Genomic DNA, 20,495 nt, shown 5'->3' with positions numbered 1-20,495 from the left:
AAAAGCTAGGCGCCTTTTAAAAGTGTCCCCCGTCAACAAAAAATGCCTCTCTAACAACTTCCACATCAACACCAGTTCATAAAAATCATGCAAATCGATAGAATAACTGCAACATATCGGTTGTTATTAATGTTTATCCTAATTACAATCTTAAGGATGCATTCTGAGACATTTTCAAGTCAATACGTCTCGACTATGATCTACTAATCATATATAAGCTAATAATATATCTATAAACTATTCTACAATTAGCTACAATAGTATTTGTTCTAGTCTATGTTATCTAAGTCTCCTATATTGGATGTCTCCACTTTCATTTTGTTTACTTTTTAACGACATTGTGACGTCATTAATACTTGCACACCTTAGTTCATACCGCCTTTTTCTGGATACTCTATAAATTGGTTTGATGTCATCGGTAGAGGGCGCCCTATACGGACATATAGAGACCAGATTGGCGATATATTAAAGAAGGGTCAAATTAAAAGTACCTTTAACCGACGAGCATGCATGAACAGACTAATGACTATTGAAGAAGCGAAAGCGTTTCATTGTCTATGCCTACCCCCATGGGAGACAGGCAGGAAATTATGTATGTACATACATACATAATTTCCTGCCTGTCTCCCATATCATATCTTCTATTTTTTTAAGTAATTTTGAAATTGAAAATTAGAACTATGAATCTGTTATTACACACATGACAAACAGACATAAAGGGCTACCATTAAACCAAAAATAAACAGGTAAAGTCAAAAATAAAGTCTAGTTTTATCACCAAACACACATTTGTACCGAAGAAGCTGTTAGCGCAGATATAAGCCGCTCACATATTTGATGAGCACACAGCACAAATCCTTAGCAAACGATCAGATATATAATATATACAACATTATCATTTCATGTTACCTCATTCCTCCAAGAATGGTCCACCGGTATACTCATACTATCTACCGACAGTTAGATATTCGGTTTATCAAGATAGTTATTATTTAAATTTAAAAAGAAGTTAAAATGGTGACGGCAAAGGGTGACGCGGAAGCCACAGTGACCAGGGAGGAGATTCCACATGACCATCTGTTCAAGGTCACAGGTTTATCTTCAACGAATTTGGAGAAGATGGCTCAAGGTACGTTCTTTGTGATATTTTTACATTATGACGTCATTGTGAAGTGATTTAATTACTGTTGTTGTCTTAAATTTAAGGAGTTTGTTTTTGTTTAAACTCTCTTATCTCTTGGATTAACATAAGATTCCTTAAGACAATTTTCAGACTAATATCGCGTATTACAATAACTCTCTTCTATAGTTACCGTTAATGGAAAATTTTGGCGAGCTGTATTGCGTGTTAGGTACTTATAATGTCGGGTAAGATATTAGTCCTCCCCAATGATCCTAGCTTAATAAACAAAAGAAGTCTTATAATCTTCAGTAGCACAAACGGATTACACATGGATATAATAGTTAATCTTTCCGTGTCGTAATCTTTATCTTTGTCTATTCTTTCGATGTTTGTATATCATTGAATTTCTCCTAAACGGCTGAATGTGTTTTGATGATGTTCTTTGTATGGGAATTTGTGAGTTCCCGGATAGTTTTGATTAAAAAGTACTCCCCAGAAAGCAATTGTAATATGCTACAGCGTTTGTGTTGTTTGCCTCGATGACGGAGTGGTCGCAAGTGTAACTGCCGGGCAAGGGCTCTCGAGTTCGATACTCGGGCAAGGCGTTACGGGGCTATTTTCGGATTTTTGAAATTTTATTAGCACGGAGTCTGGAATTGCGCCAAATACATATATGGCAATAGGCTCACACACTATTACATAGGACTTTTAACATAAATGGTGAAATGTATGTGTACATTATATAAAACAATGCTCCTTTGATTTAGCAGTTTAAAATCAAAATCATCAAAAAACCCCACTTATTTCTAAAGACCCACCTTCGCCAATCGGAAACTAATTACCAAAGACCTTGAACACCTGAAATGGGGACATAAATAGAGTACTAATATATTAAAATGGACGAACGGTAATAAAGTTAGAGTGAGTGACATATATTGGTGGAAGGTAAGGAGTCAGGTCTTGCTGGCGGCTGGCCAAGATCTCGAAGTTATTACCAGACCAGACTGAGACGGAGTTGTTGTGATCGTCGCGTTTATCTGCATATATTACTGAGATACTGAGAAATATTTTGTTTATGTCTTCATATTTGGTTGAGACTGATTGGTTAGATATTTAAGTAATGCTAATGGGATTGCAGTCTGCTGTTCTAAGAATTTCATTCAGTTTTCGTTTGATTACTTTTCGGTACTAACTATAAATGTTGCAGTTTCCTGAAGGATAAAAAGTATCCTATCACCCAAGTCAGCTCGCTTGTGTTTCAACATGATTGACGGACAAACATCCAAACCAACACACTTTTACATTTTTTTTATGAGACATTAGCCGGTAATCGAGCAGACGTATTACCTGATGGTAAGCAATCGCCGCCGCCCATGGACACTTGAAACACCAGAGGCTTTACAAGTGCGTTACCGGCTTTTTGGGAGTTAGGAATTTAAGGGTTGTTGTTCGGGAATAGGGATGGGGAAGATTGGGAAGGGGAATTGGGCCTCCGGTAACCTCACTCACAAAACGAAACACAACGCAAGCGTTGTTTCACGTCGGTTTTCTGTGAGGTCGTGGTATTACTCCGGTCGAGCCGGCCCATTCTTGCCGAAGCATGGCTCTTCCACACTTAATACTTTGGAGTGAGGAATACTAAATGTGATTATAGCACTAAATATGCCTTTTTGAGGTGGTAAAATCATCTGATGACTTCTCCCGTCTTGAACCTGCATTGTACATATTTAACGTTTATGGTCAATCTAATAGAATCATTAATATCTAATACGTTACTGATGGTAATAATAACCAAGCTAACTATAAGCTTAACTATGGTCACCAAACGCAAAGATTAAATTATCAAAAATATAATCATATGACTCAGACTAAATGGTAATATCTAATTGAATGGTAACATTATCAAAATTATCATTTCCATCCATACACTCTAAAATAGTCGTTAATACTTCGCAGTAAATATTGATTTTCCTAATCCCTTCCTATTTCCACTTCCAGAACCTGAACCGCAGGACTTTGAAGAAGCGATAGCGGCGGCAGGGTACGGCAAGTTCAACATAGCGCTGATGCTGATCTCCATCCCGGCGTTCTGGAGCTCCGTCTCCGTGACCAGCTCTACCAGCTACATCTTCACCAGAGCACAGTGTGACATGGGACTCAGTCTGTTGGATATGGGGACCATCACTGCTATGACTTATGGAGGTACGATACCACTTTATAAAAAAAATAACGTGACGTCTTTTATCCCCGAAGGGTAGGCAGAGGTGCACATTACGGCACGTATAGCCGCTACACAATGTATACCCACTTTTCACCATTTTCACAGTTTTAAACCCCATGTAATAGGAGGTAAGATTATTGCCATATACTGGGCACAATTCTAGACTCCGTGTTATTACAGAAAAAAAAATCGAAAAACCAATCAAATCCCAGCAATTCTTTGCTCGATCCGGGAATCGAACCTGAGACCCCTTGTCCGGCAATCGCACTTGCGAGCACTCGACCAACGAGGCAGCCATTTTGTAATACAAAAATCGATGAAATAATAAAAAAATAATCCGATGACATGAAATTAAGAAACCCAATGAAGCTACGGTAGTTGTCTTGATGTAGGCTAAGTAAATCGGTTCGGTTACCGGAGGTGTGTCACTACGCATGCGTGTGCTAATCACGGCGCTTCACAACAAGTCATAAAGCCTTATCATTGCAGTCGAGATAAAGAGAACAGAGCGAATGTTCCATCATTACGTCATTGAGATGAGATGCGGGTTTTTCTTAATAGCTATCATTAGTATGCAATATCTTATAAAATTAATAACCGATATTTATAAATAATCTTATAAAATTAATGACCGATTTTTGACATAATTATATCGTCACGTCTTTTATCCCCGAAGAGGTAGGCAGCGGTGCACATTATGACATGGATTGCCACTACAATGTACACCTACATTTTTGACATAAGTTGTATAGATTTTTTATACAAACTTAGATTCGATAGATTCAGAGATTAAGATTGGCCAAATGGTGTCATTGGACTATCATCTGAATGGTCACAGGCTTTTAAAATACGTCACAGTTCGATTTTCACTCTTCATTATCCCACTATTGTAGTCCAAAACATATTTATCCCAACAGCTAGATGTGAAGAAAACTCAGCTGCTTTTCATCAAAACATAAAAATGGAATCGATACAAACAGATTGTCATTTATCACACACATAACACTCAAAGATCACCTAACATGACCTATCACAATGACTTTACAACTAAACAACCAAAAAAATAACACCTTTTTGTCATTTTACCAAACTAGACGGAACACTGCGAATTATTTCATCAAACATTTACCTTTGTTTTTCGTGTAAAACAAAGAAAATGTATCAATAACAACGTAGGTACTTGTACCTATAAATGTAACGTGGTTGTGTGTTTTGGAACGAATAAATATGTGCAGAAGGATTACTTAGTCAGCTGTGATAGGACACGTAGGACGCGTGATGCCTATCATTCTGTCATATTAAGTTTAATTTTGTAATAACATACATAAAATTATAACGGGAATAACCCTAAATGGTACATAGAGGCTGTGGTGGATTTGAGCAAAGCAAGGCAGCTCAAATTAAAGAAAAAAGTTATCGTATTGTTCATTACGAAAAAAAGTTTGATAATATATTTTGACATACAAGTTAGGAACATCACTTTGTTTTATGAACATTTAAGAACATTAGGTTATTTTATTTTGTTACTTTTAAGTAATTTCAGTAATATTAGTAACATTCAGCTTTCACTTTTAAATACTTGAAACAAAACAAACGTGGAACTATTCTTGCATGACAATCACAATTGCAACCACTTGACCAACATCATCATTAGCATAACGCAGTATAATGTTCTTTTTTTTTTGTTTTCTGTAGTAAACCTTCTGCGAATATTTCTATTCTATCATCAGTAACGTCGACTGCTCGTGGCAATGTTTATTGTACTTCAAAGCAGGGCGTGATGTGCTGTGGTGTGGCTAATGTCATAACACATTCTTTACATTTTGACAGACTGTACTCCTGGAGTGTGGTGTGTGGTTATCATAGATCAAATGTAGTATGATTTGTACTGCGGAGTTTTGGAGTTAAATTTGTTTATTGTAAACTTCCTGTTTTTTAATAGAGGGTTTGGTAAAAGCATAGTGTTCAAAGTCAATGTCGAAATCATTTATTTTAATTAGACAAGGTACTTTTTGAACGTCAAAAGTTTTTAAATCCGTCAATGTATCAGTAGTTAGTAACTGCTTTCGATAGGTTTTAAGTCTTATTCATATAAGAACTATTTACTTACTCACAGGCGAGTAAACTGCGTCTCGTATGAAATCCAAAATATATAAACTTAGATAAGTATCCGAGTAATGAACCGATATTCGCACACTAGATTATCATGCTTCCATCATATATACTTCAAGAAAGTGATACTAAATTGAGCTACAAAATATACAAATACTGTCTTTGACAATAATTTCACTGAGATAGTATATCTCCTTATATAATACCTAGGTAGTCTAAACTAAACCTCACATAAGTACAATAACAATTAACATTTCCACAAATAACTAAACCACATCAATAATGACACATCAATTTCATATCAAAGAACACAACAAACAAATCTGTGGCAACAATACACAGTGTGTGTATTGTTTGTGTATAGGTAAATATGTACAGACATCACCTGTTCCTATCATACATAAGTACATACACATCGTGTATTATAACTGAATTACACAAACAATGTGAAGCCTTGCAATTTCCACTTAAATATTTGGTTTGTGACGACAGCGGTTATGTAAAATTACTCTAGTTTCGTTTACTTGGGTTTTATTGGTACTATTTTAGTTACATGATAATATAATATTACGCCTTTCGTTACCCAAAGGGTTTTTCACAATTGCAAGTAAAGTATAACTGTACCGTTAGTATAAGTTTGCTTTACGTTAACGTAATCGAAACGAGATCGCGTTCGGCACTCTGATTGGCCGGCTCGAATAAACCAACCAATCAGAACGACAAACTACTGAGTATTGGTAGTACTGAGTACGAGAGTAGGTACTGCCTCGACCAACGAGGCAGTCACTATTTTTATTTTCAAACTGTTATTGTTGGTTAAGGAAAATGTGTTACTCGGAAAACTGATTACGTTATAGAGGAAAATTGTTTCTTTTGCTGCGAAAGAGATTTTCTATTATAAATTGCGCTGATTGTGAAATGATTACTCCTAGATAGTTTTGTAATAAAGTTGATTTTACTGTTATGGTTATATTAGCTGTTTTTGTTTTTAATTGATCAATTAATAACTGTGTAGTCTGTCTTTCTCCATGATATAAAGCTGATATGAACCTATCACAGAACGTGACGAAGATCAAAATGATGACACAACTAGTAAAAATTCAAAACTAAAACAAAAAATTCAAAACATCTCACACTCACGGAACCCCAAAAAAATGTACACACAGCATTATCAAAAACAAATTAGCCTCTTGTTTACTAGATACCTCGCCTGTTTTCCATGTGAATCATAAAGTCTTGTGCAATTTCAGTAAAATTAAACTGTACTCAAAAACAAGCCGAAGTCAATAACATGTTTGTTAGTTCACATTACGCATTTACCTCTAGAATGGGCAAGAAGCCAGTAAGACTATATTATGATGTCAATTAAAGAGAAATGGGTCATATAATTTGTGTCTGTATTGTGCGAATCTGGAGCAAAATTTTAAAAACAATTGCTACGTCATCGGTAGCCCTTCGTAGCGCGTAGCATGGCGTAGCATGGCGTAGCAATTCGTAGCCGTTGCTGTAACAAAAAGAGAAAAAAGAAAAATTGTTAATATCTTTTTGTCAAATTTTATTCTTTTTCGTTTAGTTTAGCTCGTCCTTGTATTATTTGCTACTACACAAACAAACTTAATTCAAAATACTCATAATACCCAAATAAAGAAACTGATCTTTTTACCAAACTGCCTGCTCTACCTCTATTCAACTCCCTCTCTCTTACTTCCAGGCATGATCTCCTCGGCAATGGTGTGGGGATTCCTGTCAGATACCCTGGGGAGGAAAAAGATCATGGTGTGGGGTTTCTTCTGTTCTGGTCTGATTGAGATAGCAGCCGCCATGAGCCAGAACTTCGCGATGTTACTGGTTACCCGGTTCGCCAGTGGATTCCTGTGAGTATCTAATCTCTTAATCTTCACAACATCATCACCAGAGGGCTTTAAAAGTTACCATAAAACAAATTCATACTAAGGATACAGATTTTTTTGAAAGTTAAGGAAATTGATTAAAAATACATTTTTATAATAATTTTTCGATAACCAAATAAGAAACTTAGCGGACAGTGGTAGCTAAATTATTTTGCTTTCCATGATTAATAGTTTAGAAGATGACTAAAGAATTATTATTATTAAACAATACACATTATGATACTTGGCACAATAGTCACGTTAAATCTATTTCTACTAAAATTAAACATTTAATTGTTAGTGCTCGTAAAACTTAATGAAGATAAAAGCAGAATATAACGATTGTGTACAAGTTATTGAAAATGCTATAATGTGTTACTCATACAAATTTTAAAACGAGTTGAATTATTCTTCTCGCTTATTTTTTTTCAAATAATCATACAAAATACGATTTTTCATAACATAACTAGAATAGTTTAAAAAAACTATAACATTTCTAAACTATCATTTAACCCCTTGTATGCCGAAATGTAGATCCACGCGAAACGCAACATGTTTTCTATCGTTGTCTTGTATACGAAGAAATGACGGATACCTAAAATATTATGAAGATTGTTTAAAAAAGTTAAGACTGATACCAAATATCGTTACTAATATGTATATATCTCTTTCCCCTTTCCAGCTTCAACGGTCCCTTCGCAGTCCTGATCTCGTACCTGGCAGAGTTGCACAGAACGGAGCTGAGGGCCCGAGTGATCCTGCTGACCAGCCTGTTCTACACCTTCGCCAACACCACCCTGCCGCTGGTGGCCTGGGCTATCCTCACCAAGGACTGGGAGTTCACTCTCTTCGGAGGAAGTATTGGTAAGTGCTCTTTTAGCAAGATTTTTCTTCTTCTTAACATTTTTTAATTATTTTGGGGCCAGAGCATAATTATACTTTTTTTAAAAAGGTTTTAAATTCGTCTGGTATTGCTTGAGTTCACCAGTCACGCTTACCATCAGGTGATCCATTTACCTCCTGTCTCAAATTAACATTCCACGTATTCATTATCATTTAAGTTACAATGTAAAACCTATAAATGTAAGAGAAGGATTCGATCCTGCTCGGTTTGGTGTCTGTAATCATTCTGATGAATTTGCCCATAAGAAAGTGAATGTAGACTAAATTACCTTGTAAGACCAAATTAACTAAAGTCATCATCATCAGCTAAAAATGTCTTCTTTATTTTCCAGTAATCCACTCGTGGAACATATTCCTCTTCACGACGGCGCTGATGCCACTCATGACTGGAATGTTCTTCCTCTGTCTGCCGGAGAGTCCCAAGTTCCTCATGTCCAGAGGGAGGAATGAGGAGGCCATGGCAGTCTTCAGGACCATTTATAGATTGAATACTGGAAAACCTGCTGAAGAGTACCCGGTGAGTGGATGTCTTGGATTTTAATCGTCATCATCATATATTATTTATCAGTCACGTGACTGCTGACTATAGGCCTCATCCAATGACTCCCATTTATCGGATTTTAAGTCACACGTCACGTTAAAGAAACAAAAATATATTATAACTTGGAAACGCATTGCAAAATCCGTAAAAACTGCCTTTTACTTCTAACTATCTACATAATTCATTTTTGGTGAATCAACATAAGTCTAAGCTAATCTTAGATTTTTTGTTACAAGAATGAAAAACATACTAAGAATATTAATGTTCGTTAAAGAAAAAATCTATTTTTTTCATATAACATTTCAGGTAAAAGTCCTAGTTGAAGAAAAGAACGAGCAGCAGGGACAAGGTATGGCAGCGTTGAGGGGAGGCTACGCGCAGCTGGCACCACTGTTCAGACCTCCTCACGCCAAGTGGCTGTTCCTCATCAGCACCATACACATGGGCTGTATGTTCGGGTGAGTACCTACCCTGTGCACCTTTTTTTAGCGTTGATAAGTCTGCGTTTCGCCACCAACACACTTTCTGTCAGAACGGCGAAGCGAAGATGCGGCCGAATGTCCCTTGCAAAAGTAATTGTTTGCATTCATACATAACCTCACACCTGTCACCCACGGGGGAAGTAGACAATGGAACGCCAACAGCTCATTACGAAGAAAACTTCAACGTTCAAATTAATTAAAATCTTAAAGACAGAACGTTCAGCACAAGTAATAAAGAATTAAATATTAAAACTGTCTCCACATTGGAGCCTGTTCAGAATATTAATAAATGGATCTCTATAAAGCTATCTGACACACATATCTTCTATAAAATTAAAACATTCCAGTCTACACTGGAATGGTAAGTTACTGTGCTCAGTTTATTGTAGATATAAGCAGACACTTCTAAATACCATGATGTTACCAGTAAACGGGTCAATGTTTGGTGCCTGCGTGGTTCCGACCGGTTAACACAAAACTCCTTAACACGCTCATCTTAATTAGTAAAGATAGTCATTACTGTCGTAACCAACAATTAACCAGAGTAAAGAAATGGATACCAGTTATGTACGCTGTTTTCGTTAATTGATTGTCCGAACTGATGTTGATTTTGATACCCAAGACGGATATCGTGATAGCATGAGAGTCTATAGTTTTACCTTACCCGCCACCTGTTACAATAAGTATTACATAGCTACTCAACTAGTAAAAATTAGGTTCACTCTAAGTTTATACTTCTGTGTTAGGCTATTATGGTTCTTTAGATATATATCCAATCAATCCAATTTTAAGTGATACGTTTGCCCATAAAGCAGTATCACTCACTCCAAACCAACAAACACAAACTTCACCCCTTGTTCCATCTATTTTTTTTAAACGTTACCCCACACTAGGACTTTGTCCTATGTCGTGGGTGCTTTTACAACAATTTCACATACACATGACATCCAGACGCGAAACAACAATTTGTGGATAACACAAAGTGTTGCTCCGTACGGAAATCAAACCCGCTATACGTTGCATGGCAGCCAGTTGCCCACAGTGCCAACCATGCAATCTATATTCACATCACCAATTTACCTTCCAGCTCCAACACCATCCGCCTCTGGTACCCTCAACTGGCAGCGATGATCGGCAACAACGCGAAGGGTCTCTGTTCAGCCATCGCTCCTTCCACCACCCACGCAGTAGCCGTGGACGAGATCTGTGTTCCCATCGTGGCTGATATGCTGACCTATCTGCAAAGTGCTGCTGTGGGAGCAGGGTCTGTGCTGACCTATGGAATTGGAGGCGCTATTGTTAATAGGTGAGATTTTTTTTCTATTACTTTGAGTAAGTTATTGGTTGTCGTTTAAGCAGAAGATTTAAGAGGCGTTTTATGATGAAATGGTGCTGGGTAATGGCTGGCTTTCTATGATTTTTTTTGTCTTCATGTGCAGTATCAATTTTGTATGTCTCTGGACATTCTGGTGAAAACTGTACCTCTACCATGAGTTTGAAGCAATAGTATTTGCAGACAATCGCTAGCGACGACGTAAATATATTTGTATGGGAAATTTTAGTTCCACACTTGACCCGTAGAGGCGTTGTAAAATTTGCCATTTTTTATTCAACCTTTATGGCTTTGAAAGATTCATCTTGTTCTTTTTTCAACTTACTTAAGATAATATCTAATAAATATATCTTCTAACTCTTGCAGATGCGGTAAGCGTCTAGTCTCCGGTTTCTGTAGCCTCGTTAGCGCCAGCCTGATCATCATGCTGCCGTTCCTGGGCACCAGCGCATACGCAGTGGTTGCCATGGTAACCTCCACGCTTGCCTTCACCTCGCTCTGTGGAGCTTCGCTGTCCAGCATCACTGTAGACTTATTCCCGACGTCACTCAGGTGAGAATTGTATGATTTTCGATAAAAACTGTTATAAGAAAACACTACTAGGAGTGTGATCTCCAGAAATTGTAAATAGTACCAAATGCACTTTGAGAAATTGTTGCGCAATATTACCTACTATTATTTTCTAACAAAAAATCTGCATAAAAGCCTCAGAACCTTACATTTTATTATTTTTTGTGCCTTAGTCGGGTCTTATGACTTCTTCTAGAAAAGTAAGGGTTAAATATTACCACCACCAGTTTCATCATCGACTCTACTGTCACCACCGCCAATCATATTATGATTATTGATTGTAAATAATAAATGAATAATCCTTTGCAGAGTAATGGCGATGGCCACATTCCTGATGTGCGGTCGCCTGGGCACCATCACTGGTACCGTCATCTTCCCCGCACTCATAGACTACGGATGCCTCCCGCCTTTCATTACCATTGGCTCCGTATTAACTGGTGAGTTATAAATTCGATTATTCCTAATAGATAACTTGATCGATTTAAAGGTCCATTTTAACTCAATATGCTTGAAAAACCGATCGTTTCTCAATGTTTACTTGCTGCACAAAAATCATATATAACGCCATCTACAGTTATACAGTTGTATGTATTGGGCTATACAAAATTGTATAACATCTTACATCAAGTGGCGCCCTCTGCACAAATGATTTTCAATTTCACACAACTGCACACATATGGCGCCCTCTAGACAAATTCGTTTCTTAACTCATCAGCCAATAGAAATGTTCCTCTAGTACGCCATACATTTTAGTGCACGTGGTTATTACTAGATGGCGTTGTTCTCAATTATGCTAATTGGTCTATTTTTGTTCCAGTGTGCGGTCTGGCGTGTTTCTTGCTACCAAATACTACTCTTAAGAAATTAGAGTAATTTGCGTTTATTATAAGCGAATGACGAATATGACTGTAAATAATACATGTGTCTTGTTGTTTATACATGTTTGTACTGTTGTTTCTATGTGTCAAGTATTTATTATGTATTTAAAGACATTGAGTTAAGAGAAAATGTCCATGTGTGCATTAAAGAGTTAGGTTTGATTTACGTATTATTTTTTATATGTTATTTTGTAATTTAATGTATTGTGTTGTAAATCGTAACTCTATAATTAATGTAAATAAATTGATATAAAAAGAAAGGAAAGAATGAAACTGCGGAAGTTTTAAAAATATTTCTCTTTTATTTATAATTTATCATAACCTAATTTCATCCATCTTTTCAGTCAAACTCACAACAATTTACCGGCGAATCAGGGAGAACAATTACTATCTACATTATTAAATTTTATATTATATTTAGTTTTTGACGTATTTTTAATTATTTTCCTAAAAAAAAAACATTAAAACCTGGAGATATTGCAGGTATCTATTAAACTATTATGGAACATGACGTGAAAAAATTAACGAAAAATTATATTATTATTGCTGAATTATAAAGGTGAAAAATAATTAAAAATACGTCAAAACTGATTTCGTTTAAGGCGCTACATCAGTCTAATGCATTGACTAAACAGCTTTACCCCGAAACATTAATAAATAACTCATAATTATGCTTTTGTGACTGCATAAAATACAATTTATTGTGAACAAGCTGCCATCCGCATTATTTACATGATTTTTTCCAAAAAAAACAAATGCTATAGATTTTTCAGTACAACGTTATTGCACAGTGGACGTTTTGAAAAAAAATGTAGACAAAAAATTATTAATTTCAATTGATATTTTCTTTTCTTTGGGTCAAATATTTATTGTTGATTTATTATTTTTTATTAGCATTGTACTTAAAAATCTTATAGAAAATAGACGTTTATAGTCTAAAATGGTCCAAACTGGCCTGACTCCACTGCTGGATCAGAACGAACAAGCACTGTCGCTACATAGACTAGATTTTATTTCTTATTGTCCAATCACTTTGTCTAAGCGATTATACACTTAAATTCGAGGATTTACGCCTGCCCCCCACTAGGGCGTAGCATGCAAAAAGATACATTTCAACAGTACAACTGTTTTAATATATCTTCAGCCAATGTTACGCCATAGTGGGAAGCAAGCTTCACAATAAAAATCATATTATATAATGTATATATAAATGTATAGAATTCTTATAGGCCAGTGAAATTGACTGTTTCTTACATACGAATCAGGATAACCCGATTATTTAATATTATTATTCCATTATAACGCAAGGCACATTTTTATCTGTTATTAAAACTATTTAATTCAATAAGATTGCACTTTTACAAAAGTATTATATCGGCAGATCTTTCTTTAAACTTAAATTGTTTAGAACTCTAAGCGAATCCATGTTGCTCCCATAACTCACAGAATTGAGATAATTACGATCGATTCTGAGACATTCCTAGTAATAATGCCATACATATAAAAAGTTAATATCATTGCCAAGAAATCAAGTGGCTTTTTTAGTCTTGGTTCTTGAATAAACAGAATAGGTGTTATTCCTATAACAGCACGTTTTTATACATATGGAATATTATCAAAAATCTCCCAAAACACTATTTTTTCCACTTGAAGTCAATAAAAATGCTTTTCACACAGCCTTTTTCACTTGAAACGAATTCTCCAATACAAACGTTGCGTCAAATTATATTTTCCATTATGTATACGTACGTTTTTGTAAAAAAAAATGTTGAAATTATATACTACCACTTAAATAATTACATGCTAAGGTAAGGCATATTCCATAATTATAAATAATTAATTACAAATATTTATAGTACATACATGTAACACTATATATACAGTCTCGCATGTCTTAAAGCCGAGTTTTTACAATATGTACAATTTTAGAAAACTTGTATAGATCAAGATCACTATACTCCGCATCTAAGGCCTCAACTTCGATAGGACTTGTGATGCAAGAGAGAAATCTGAGGGTATCTCAACTAGTTACTCCACAACTAAATTGGCTAGCTCCAATCTAAGAGAGTAGCTAAAATTACACTTTCAAAATGGAGTAATGAACAGTATCCTTAGTACGAGTTTATTTTACGTTTAACGTAATCGAAACGAGAGCGCGTTCGGCGCTGTGGTTGGTTAGTTCATTCAAGCCGGCCAATCACAGCGCCGTACGCACTCTCCTTTCGATATTGTTAAACGTAAAGCTAACTCGTACTAAGGGTACTGATGTGAATGAATGAACAATAATGTCGATAGAATGGGAATGATCAATATGATCCTCAGGTTTATCCATTACACCATGCGTCCATCAACACCGTCGTACGTCGCATATAACCTGCACTATTTACATTATTATGGTAATTGTCAAAAATGACTTGATTAAAAAAGTACACATTCTGCCGTCTTGGTACTCTCACGCGCAATATGGAGTGAGAACACCAAGCCAAGTAAGGGTAGACTAGTCTTATATAAGTCTCTTAGAAATATCCACGGCATAATGGGTAATGATTTAAGTAACAAATAGATAATGATAACAAAACAATAATGTACCATTATTCCCAACAAGATGTATAAAAATCACCCAGATCCGGGTTCTAATAAGTGTGCAACGCACTGTACTGTACACTCGAGGCCCTGGAAAATTGGTCAGCTAGAGAATAAAAACAATTTTGTTTCTAAGTATGAACTACTTCATAAGTATATTTAATGCTCTCATTTTTAGAGGGAATGAGCAGGTTCCCTATTGCTTGTTCTATCTCTAGATGAAGACTTTTCCATGGCAACGAGTGTACAAAATCATAACGTCCATTAAACAAAACTTCACAGAGTTCATTAGAAAAAGTTCACTTCACTTTTGGTCCGTTTTCCACTGTTTTGAGTTCATAATTATGTTTGTGTGGCTGCTTGCTTTGAGAGGACCGAGAAAAAATATGGTGATTAAAGTAGTTTTTTAAATCGAAATTAGATTGGCCTATTTTATCGACAATCGGATTTTACATTATCAGTTTTGGACAATCAATACGCCGCGGGGAGTACCCGTGGGTTTAGGCAATACGGTCTCCTCCATCCCAAAGCCAGCAGCCGCACAAAATCCACTGCACTTTATTTGCGTCAGCTCGGAGGTGCAAGCAAGACTTCCAGCCAACACGGACACGCCGTCACATCCCGCCTCGAGTACTTAGGGCCCCAGCCTTTTGCGAACGAGATCCTCACCGACCTTGGGTCTACAGGGCCAATGTGGGGCAACGAGACCGCTGGAGGTGGGCAAGAGGGGTCGAAGATACAGAGACAGTGGCCTGGAGCCACCCTCCACACTAGCAGGGCCTTGGCTGCAGCAGCATCCAGAGCTGGAGAGCTCACGAACACTGGCTCCTGGCTGCGGTTGTAGAGCCACACCCCGTCCGATTCTAGCGACAGGGTGACGCCTAGCCCGATCTTTGCTCTAGTTTTCTTCACCTGAAATAGAAGAAATCCATGTTTTATTATTGCTGATTATGCACTACTGTTTACTGCACATTCCTATCTGAATATCTCGTTAAGATAAGATTAGATTAAAAGTCAAAAGAAAGGTGAACATTGTTTTATAATAATTCGAGAGAGTGGGATGCTCTTGTCTCTATAGTAATTATCGTTATCGCTTGAATTTATCTACTATCTGCTATCAGAGCTCGCTAGGACTCGTAAAAGATAAAATCCTGTTCAAACCAACCTCGATTTTAATTATTTACGTCAGCGCACTTCTGCAGTGTTTTAGTGAATCATAATTAGGCGTTACTGAATTAATGTCGACAGTGGCGCCACACTACATTATTGCATCAGTGATTAAGCTAGCGAACAACTAACTGCTAATTTCAATAAACGATCTTAATCCAAAACCTTTGAAACGCTACAGAACTAATGTCAAAAATCAATCTTCATCTAAAGATTTCGGATTGAAATCGGAAAGTAAGTTACCTAAAAGCCTTTTTATTTACTAGACAAACAAGAGTCTCTAATTATACAGTCGAAATCTAAAATGTTTCCGTTATCACCATCAGTTCACAACAGGACATAGGCCTCCTCAAACACATTATTCTATTTAAAACTCCAAGTATCACATTTGCTAAAATCGTTGAGAATCACTAATAATATCGCGTTAAGTCCCACAAAGATTGTGTGTTCGCGTACGAGAGGTTATCTCAGGTTATCTCGTCGCCTTCCTACTCTCAATCAATGTGGCTATCTTCTGCCATTGTAATCGCGAACACTTTCGAGCTTTTGATTTTAATTACATGCTTCAAATCTTATTTTATAAAAGTGAACAGTTTTGAAAATATTATCATTTTTCTAAGTTTCTGTTACATAGGTATTCTAAAATGAGACTAACCTGATCAGCCTGCTGTGAATCTCCCCTTTGGTCCAAGGCATCCAAGCACAGCCCATGTCTCCCAGACCCACAGGCCCCTCCGCCCCCACCGAACACGTCTACTGCCCTCAGACGGACACCGAACTGACGACCCACGCGCTGGGTCAATTCCCAGTACGCAAGCCGACACCATTCTGAATCCCAGCTCTGGCGTTCTGGAAAGAAGAAAAGAAGATAATGAAAGATCTTAGAATTACAAACTTATAATAATAATTAATAGTTTTCACAGGCATTTTAACTGTCTCCAATATTCAAATGACTAGTAAAGAGTTTAATGAATCTCCAGAGAAGTTAATATGCTATCAGTGCGGTTCAATCAACACCACATTAATGGACAATGGGTAGAAATCTAGATAGTTCCATCCGTTTCCAATGCCTGACATCACTTTTCCAAAAACTTGGCTCTGGTAACCCGTTCGATGCCAGCTGACGAGCATCGATATATCCGGACAGTTTAGTTAACCCGTAATAACCGTAATTTAACACCACTGGTGACGAAAACCTATTGTTTTAAAAACTACAAACGATTGCCAAAAGTTCACGAAAATCTTTCCTACAAGTCAAAGTGATGATTTTTGCATCCGATTTGATGAAATCATTGTCGTTTCCGAAATAGATGATGCTTTTTGAAATCATGATGAAATAAAATCATCTAATGTAGAGGCGAGTGAACAATACTATACAATATAAGTTCCATTGAAAAAAGATTTAATAAAATCTAATTCATGGTAATCGATGAGTCTGGTCGCACTGTCCTTGGTGTTACTTAGTAATGTACTATATCGATACGATAAAATAGTGTAGAATTAAATATTGATGAATAAAAAGATATTAGGTGTTACTATGGTCCTTCCAGTAAGCAATACAATTCATAGCCATTAGAACGATGGCTAGGCAAGGTGAGGGAAACTATTAATAAATAATTATTTACTAAATTCAGTAGCCCTCAATCCAGAAGAAAAAATCCTTTTACTAATCAATTCAGCTTCTAAAAACAACTCTATCCCACTAACTCTAACCAAATACCACCATAAAAGTTAAGATCTTCAAAATAAACATCGAATTATCAATTATAGGACATCAAAATACATTCAAAATAGTGGTACAATAATGTAAACCACAAAACCCATTGAAATCCCATGATATTGCCAAGACAATACCATCACCGTTCGATCCCACGGCGTTAGTACTGGCGCCGTGGTATGGGGTGGCGCCGTCGTGGCGGGCGCGATCGATCGTCAAGGTTACCGCCATCAGACATGGGTTTGGGACACCACTTAGCTAACTGGTGGTGTTTGCGTGGTGGGATCTAAGTACTGGCTGACGTGGGATTTGTTTAATAAATGGCTTTCAAACTACTACTGTGCAATTTTTGCAATCGTAAAGTGCCAGAAGTGTCGGATTTTTTTTCTATTTAGGTATTTGTGATGGGCATTACCTAACTAGTTTGAATTTTTGCAATTACAAATCAAAACTATCGTTCGTTTTCCCAACAAATTTCCAACACTACAAGAACCGCCATATTTCCATAAACAACGCTTCTACCCTAGCTCTCTCTAAATTGCATATTTACTTTTAACCAAGTAAAGAAAATGAAATCCCTATTTTCTTCATACCATGCAAAATCAAGGAGTTATTCGGGAGTAGGAGATCAGATAGTTACCTTCACCGTCAGTAGCCAGGGATCCTGAGACAAGCCGCTCATGGTCCGTCCTCCGGGCGTCCTCTGTACTCTCGCCATGCTCTGGGGACAAGAGACACGAAGAAATTAATATGATGCCACTGTTTCTGGGTATGTTGGCAGAAGTGCTTAGAAAATGTTGGAATAGAAAATAATAAGGTTATTCAGAAGGTGTCATTTTACACTGAGAATCCATATAATTTTCTGAATTACGTTCATAATATGAAAGCAAAATAGTTTTTGCAAAATTTAACATTTTATTCCCTAAAATTGATATGAAGCAGTTCACATAACACCCACTTTTCAAGTCCCATGAAATAGGGGGCGTGTACACCATTACCCAAACTGGCCACCGAGCAAACATTACAAGGTCCACCATGTATTATCTCAGTGGAAAATAGACCATTACAAACGATAAAACTTATTTCCCACTAGCGGACATGTTTGGACAAGCTTCTAGACCATTAAAAAAATAATGGCGGTCTTTCTGACAGGTTTGAGAGTGACATCACAGCCTGCACTCACACATACACAGCCACTCCTATGTAACATAATTTATTACATACATGTACGATATCATGTTTTGAGTGAGAGTGACAATTCAATTTGGATTTTTTGGGGTCCTTGGCAGGATGGAAAAGCCAAGATTTTGACTCTAAGTTGCTACTAAGATTTTTTGCCAATTTTCTAGCTTAATTCACTGTCAATTAACTCCTTAAGTTATACATCAACCAAAAGTCTTTAAAAATTATAGTTAAGTTCAAATTGAATATTACAGATCCAGACACAACATAATCACTACAATTAATTAATCAAGTATTCACCACATTAAACCCTAGATTAATGGTAAGGCGTGCTACAAATTATCATTCATGCATTTGTATTTATAAAGCTGCACATATTTTAATTTGAATCGTTCACTGTAATTCATTATGGCGCCTGTACTAAAACATAAATAGTTATTACACTCATAGATTTTATTTAAATACATTGAAGTACCGTCACGCTGTTTGCTAGTGAGGTGAGCAGGTCTCAAGGGTAGTTAGTAGTTGGCGCCGCTAAATATGCGGATGCTATATAAATGGAATGAAACGATGATATTATTTACTTCCGACACATGTAAAGGGCGATGGTCTTGGCTAATTAGGTGTTGAGAAGGTTGATTTATACTTTTTTTGCTATTGTTCGACACGTTTGGTATTTTATATTGATTTAGGTTTGGTTCGAATGCCAGTATATTGGTTTGTAAAAATGTGAGTGGTGTTAATGACGGCAAATGCGGCTATATTGAGTTTATAGTAAAATTAAAATGGCCTGAGTTTTTCATGTCTTTGACAAATTCGGTTTTGTTGTTTGGTAGGTGTTGTAGGATAAATAGACATATTTGTCAATTTTTACATATCTACGTACAAAAAAACATATTGCGACTTTACTAAGTACCAGACTTCATAGATATAATCTTTACATCGTACAAAGAAGCCTGTGATATTGTGACTCTAATAAGTACCAGACTTCATAGATATAATCTTTAGGTTAGCAACACCACCAAGTTAAAATAATCTCCCTATGAAACATAATCTTCAATTTGGTCAAGTATATAAATAATGTGAAGTATATAAGCTGTATGTACGTGGCCGCTGTGCGTAAGATAGAATACATTAACATATTACCGATCAAATCAAGGCCATATACTAGCCATGTATAATTATACATATTTATATGTATACCTGCCACTATGGAACAAAACGTAGAAGGCAAAATGTATAAAGAACTTCTTTTTAAAAGGTATTATCAGATCTTTTTCCAAATAATACAAAGATATGTTCAAAATCAATAGACTTTACAACAAGGTCCATCTTCAAATGTTTTTTAAAACAGTAATAAAGACGCTCACTATGAGTCAGTGCCCGCCTTTGTTACTGTACCGTCTGAGCCTACTGAACTCTTCTATTTAGCGTGCTGGCCACACTCGTCGAGAAAGATATCCTATTAAATGAAATTTAATACTTTGCTGTGTTTCTAAGGAGATGAATGTTAGTGTCTGTTCGTGTGTAACTCACAACTCTTGTATCTCTGTAACTTAAAAGTTGGATCTTTGATGTCTGAGAAGTTGTAGAGATTCTTGTCCTCAGTTCAACTTTGTAATTAGGGCTTAACCACGCCACCTATTATAATTAAAATATGTTGTTTATAATTAGACTAAGTTAAACTGAATAAGTTCACCGTCAATTTCACTGTGAATTTCGGAACTGGGTTAAGTCTTATTATAGAATACTGAAAAACATAGTCCAAATAATTACATCAATACATGCATAAAG

The 20,495-nt window shown here is 36.4% G+C and overlaps 2 protein-coding genes across 2 annotated transcripts in view; one reads left to right on the top strand and one right to left on the bottom strand.

Moving 5' to 3' along the window:
• The first annotated feature begins 904 nt into the window (after nt 1–904).
• Nucleotides 905–12,345, top strand: LOC118269587 (synaptic vesicle glycoprotein 2A). Its single transcript, XM_035584761.2, has 10 exons — nt 905–1,129; nt 3,122–3,325; nt 7,168–7,330; nt 8,028–8,209; nt 8,581–8,765; nt 9,096–9,247; nt 10,359–10,577; nt 10,971–11,156; nt 11,484–11,611; nt 11,992–12,345. Exons 1-10 carry the CDS (start codon nt 1,015–1,017, stop codon nt 12,045–12,047), a joined length of 1,590 nt encoding a protein of 529 aa, XP_035440654.2. The 5' UTR covers nt 905–1,014; the 3' UTR covers nt 12,048–12,345.
• Nucleotides 12,335–20,495, bottom strand: part of LOC118269588 (mothers against decapentaplegic homolog 6) — a 24,655-nt gene continuing 16,494 nt past the window's right edge. The window contains exons 3-5 of the mRNA XM_035584762.2: nt 18,160–18,240; nt 16,458–16,651; nt 12,335–15,547 (exon numbers count right to left, since the gene is read on the bottom strand). Coding sequence (XP_035440655.1) covers nt 15,203–15,547; nt 16,458–16,651; nt 18,160–18,240 — 620 coding nt within the window. The 3' untranslated portion in view covers nt 12,335–15,202. The remainder of the gene's footprint in view (nt 15,548–16,457; nt 16,652–18,159; nt 18,241–20,495) is intronic.

The sequence above is a fragment of the Spodoptera frugiperda genome, chromosome 30 (genome assembly GCF_023101765.2).
Source record: "Spodoptera frugiperda isolate SF20-4 chromosome 30, AGI-APGP_CSIRO_Sfru_2.0, whole genome shotgun sequence".
NCBI classification, from domain to species: Eukaryota; Metazoa; Arthropoda; class Insecta; order Lepidoptera; family Noctuidae; genus Spodoptera; species Spodoptera frugiperda.
Note: the sequence above shows the minus strand (reverse complement) of the source record. Positions and strands in the feature narration are given on the sequence as shown.

Coding starts and splice junctions, on each gene's coding strand:
- LOC118269587 (XM_035584761.2), top strand. CDS start 1,015: ATGGTGACGGCAAAGGGTGACGCGGAAGCCACAGTGACCAGGGAGGAG. Junction 1,130..3,121: donor TTTGGAGAAGATGGCTCAAG/GTACGTTCTTTG, acceptor TTCCACTTCCAG/AACCTGAACCGCAGGACTTT. Junction 8,210..8,580: donor TCTCTTCGGAGGAAGTATTG/GTAAGTGCTCTT, acceptor TTTATTTTCCAG/TAATCCACTCGTGGAACATA.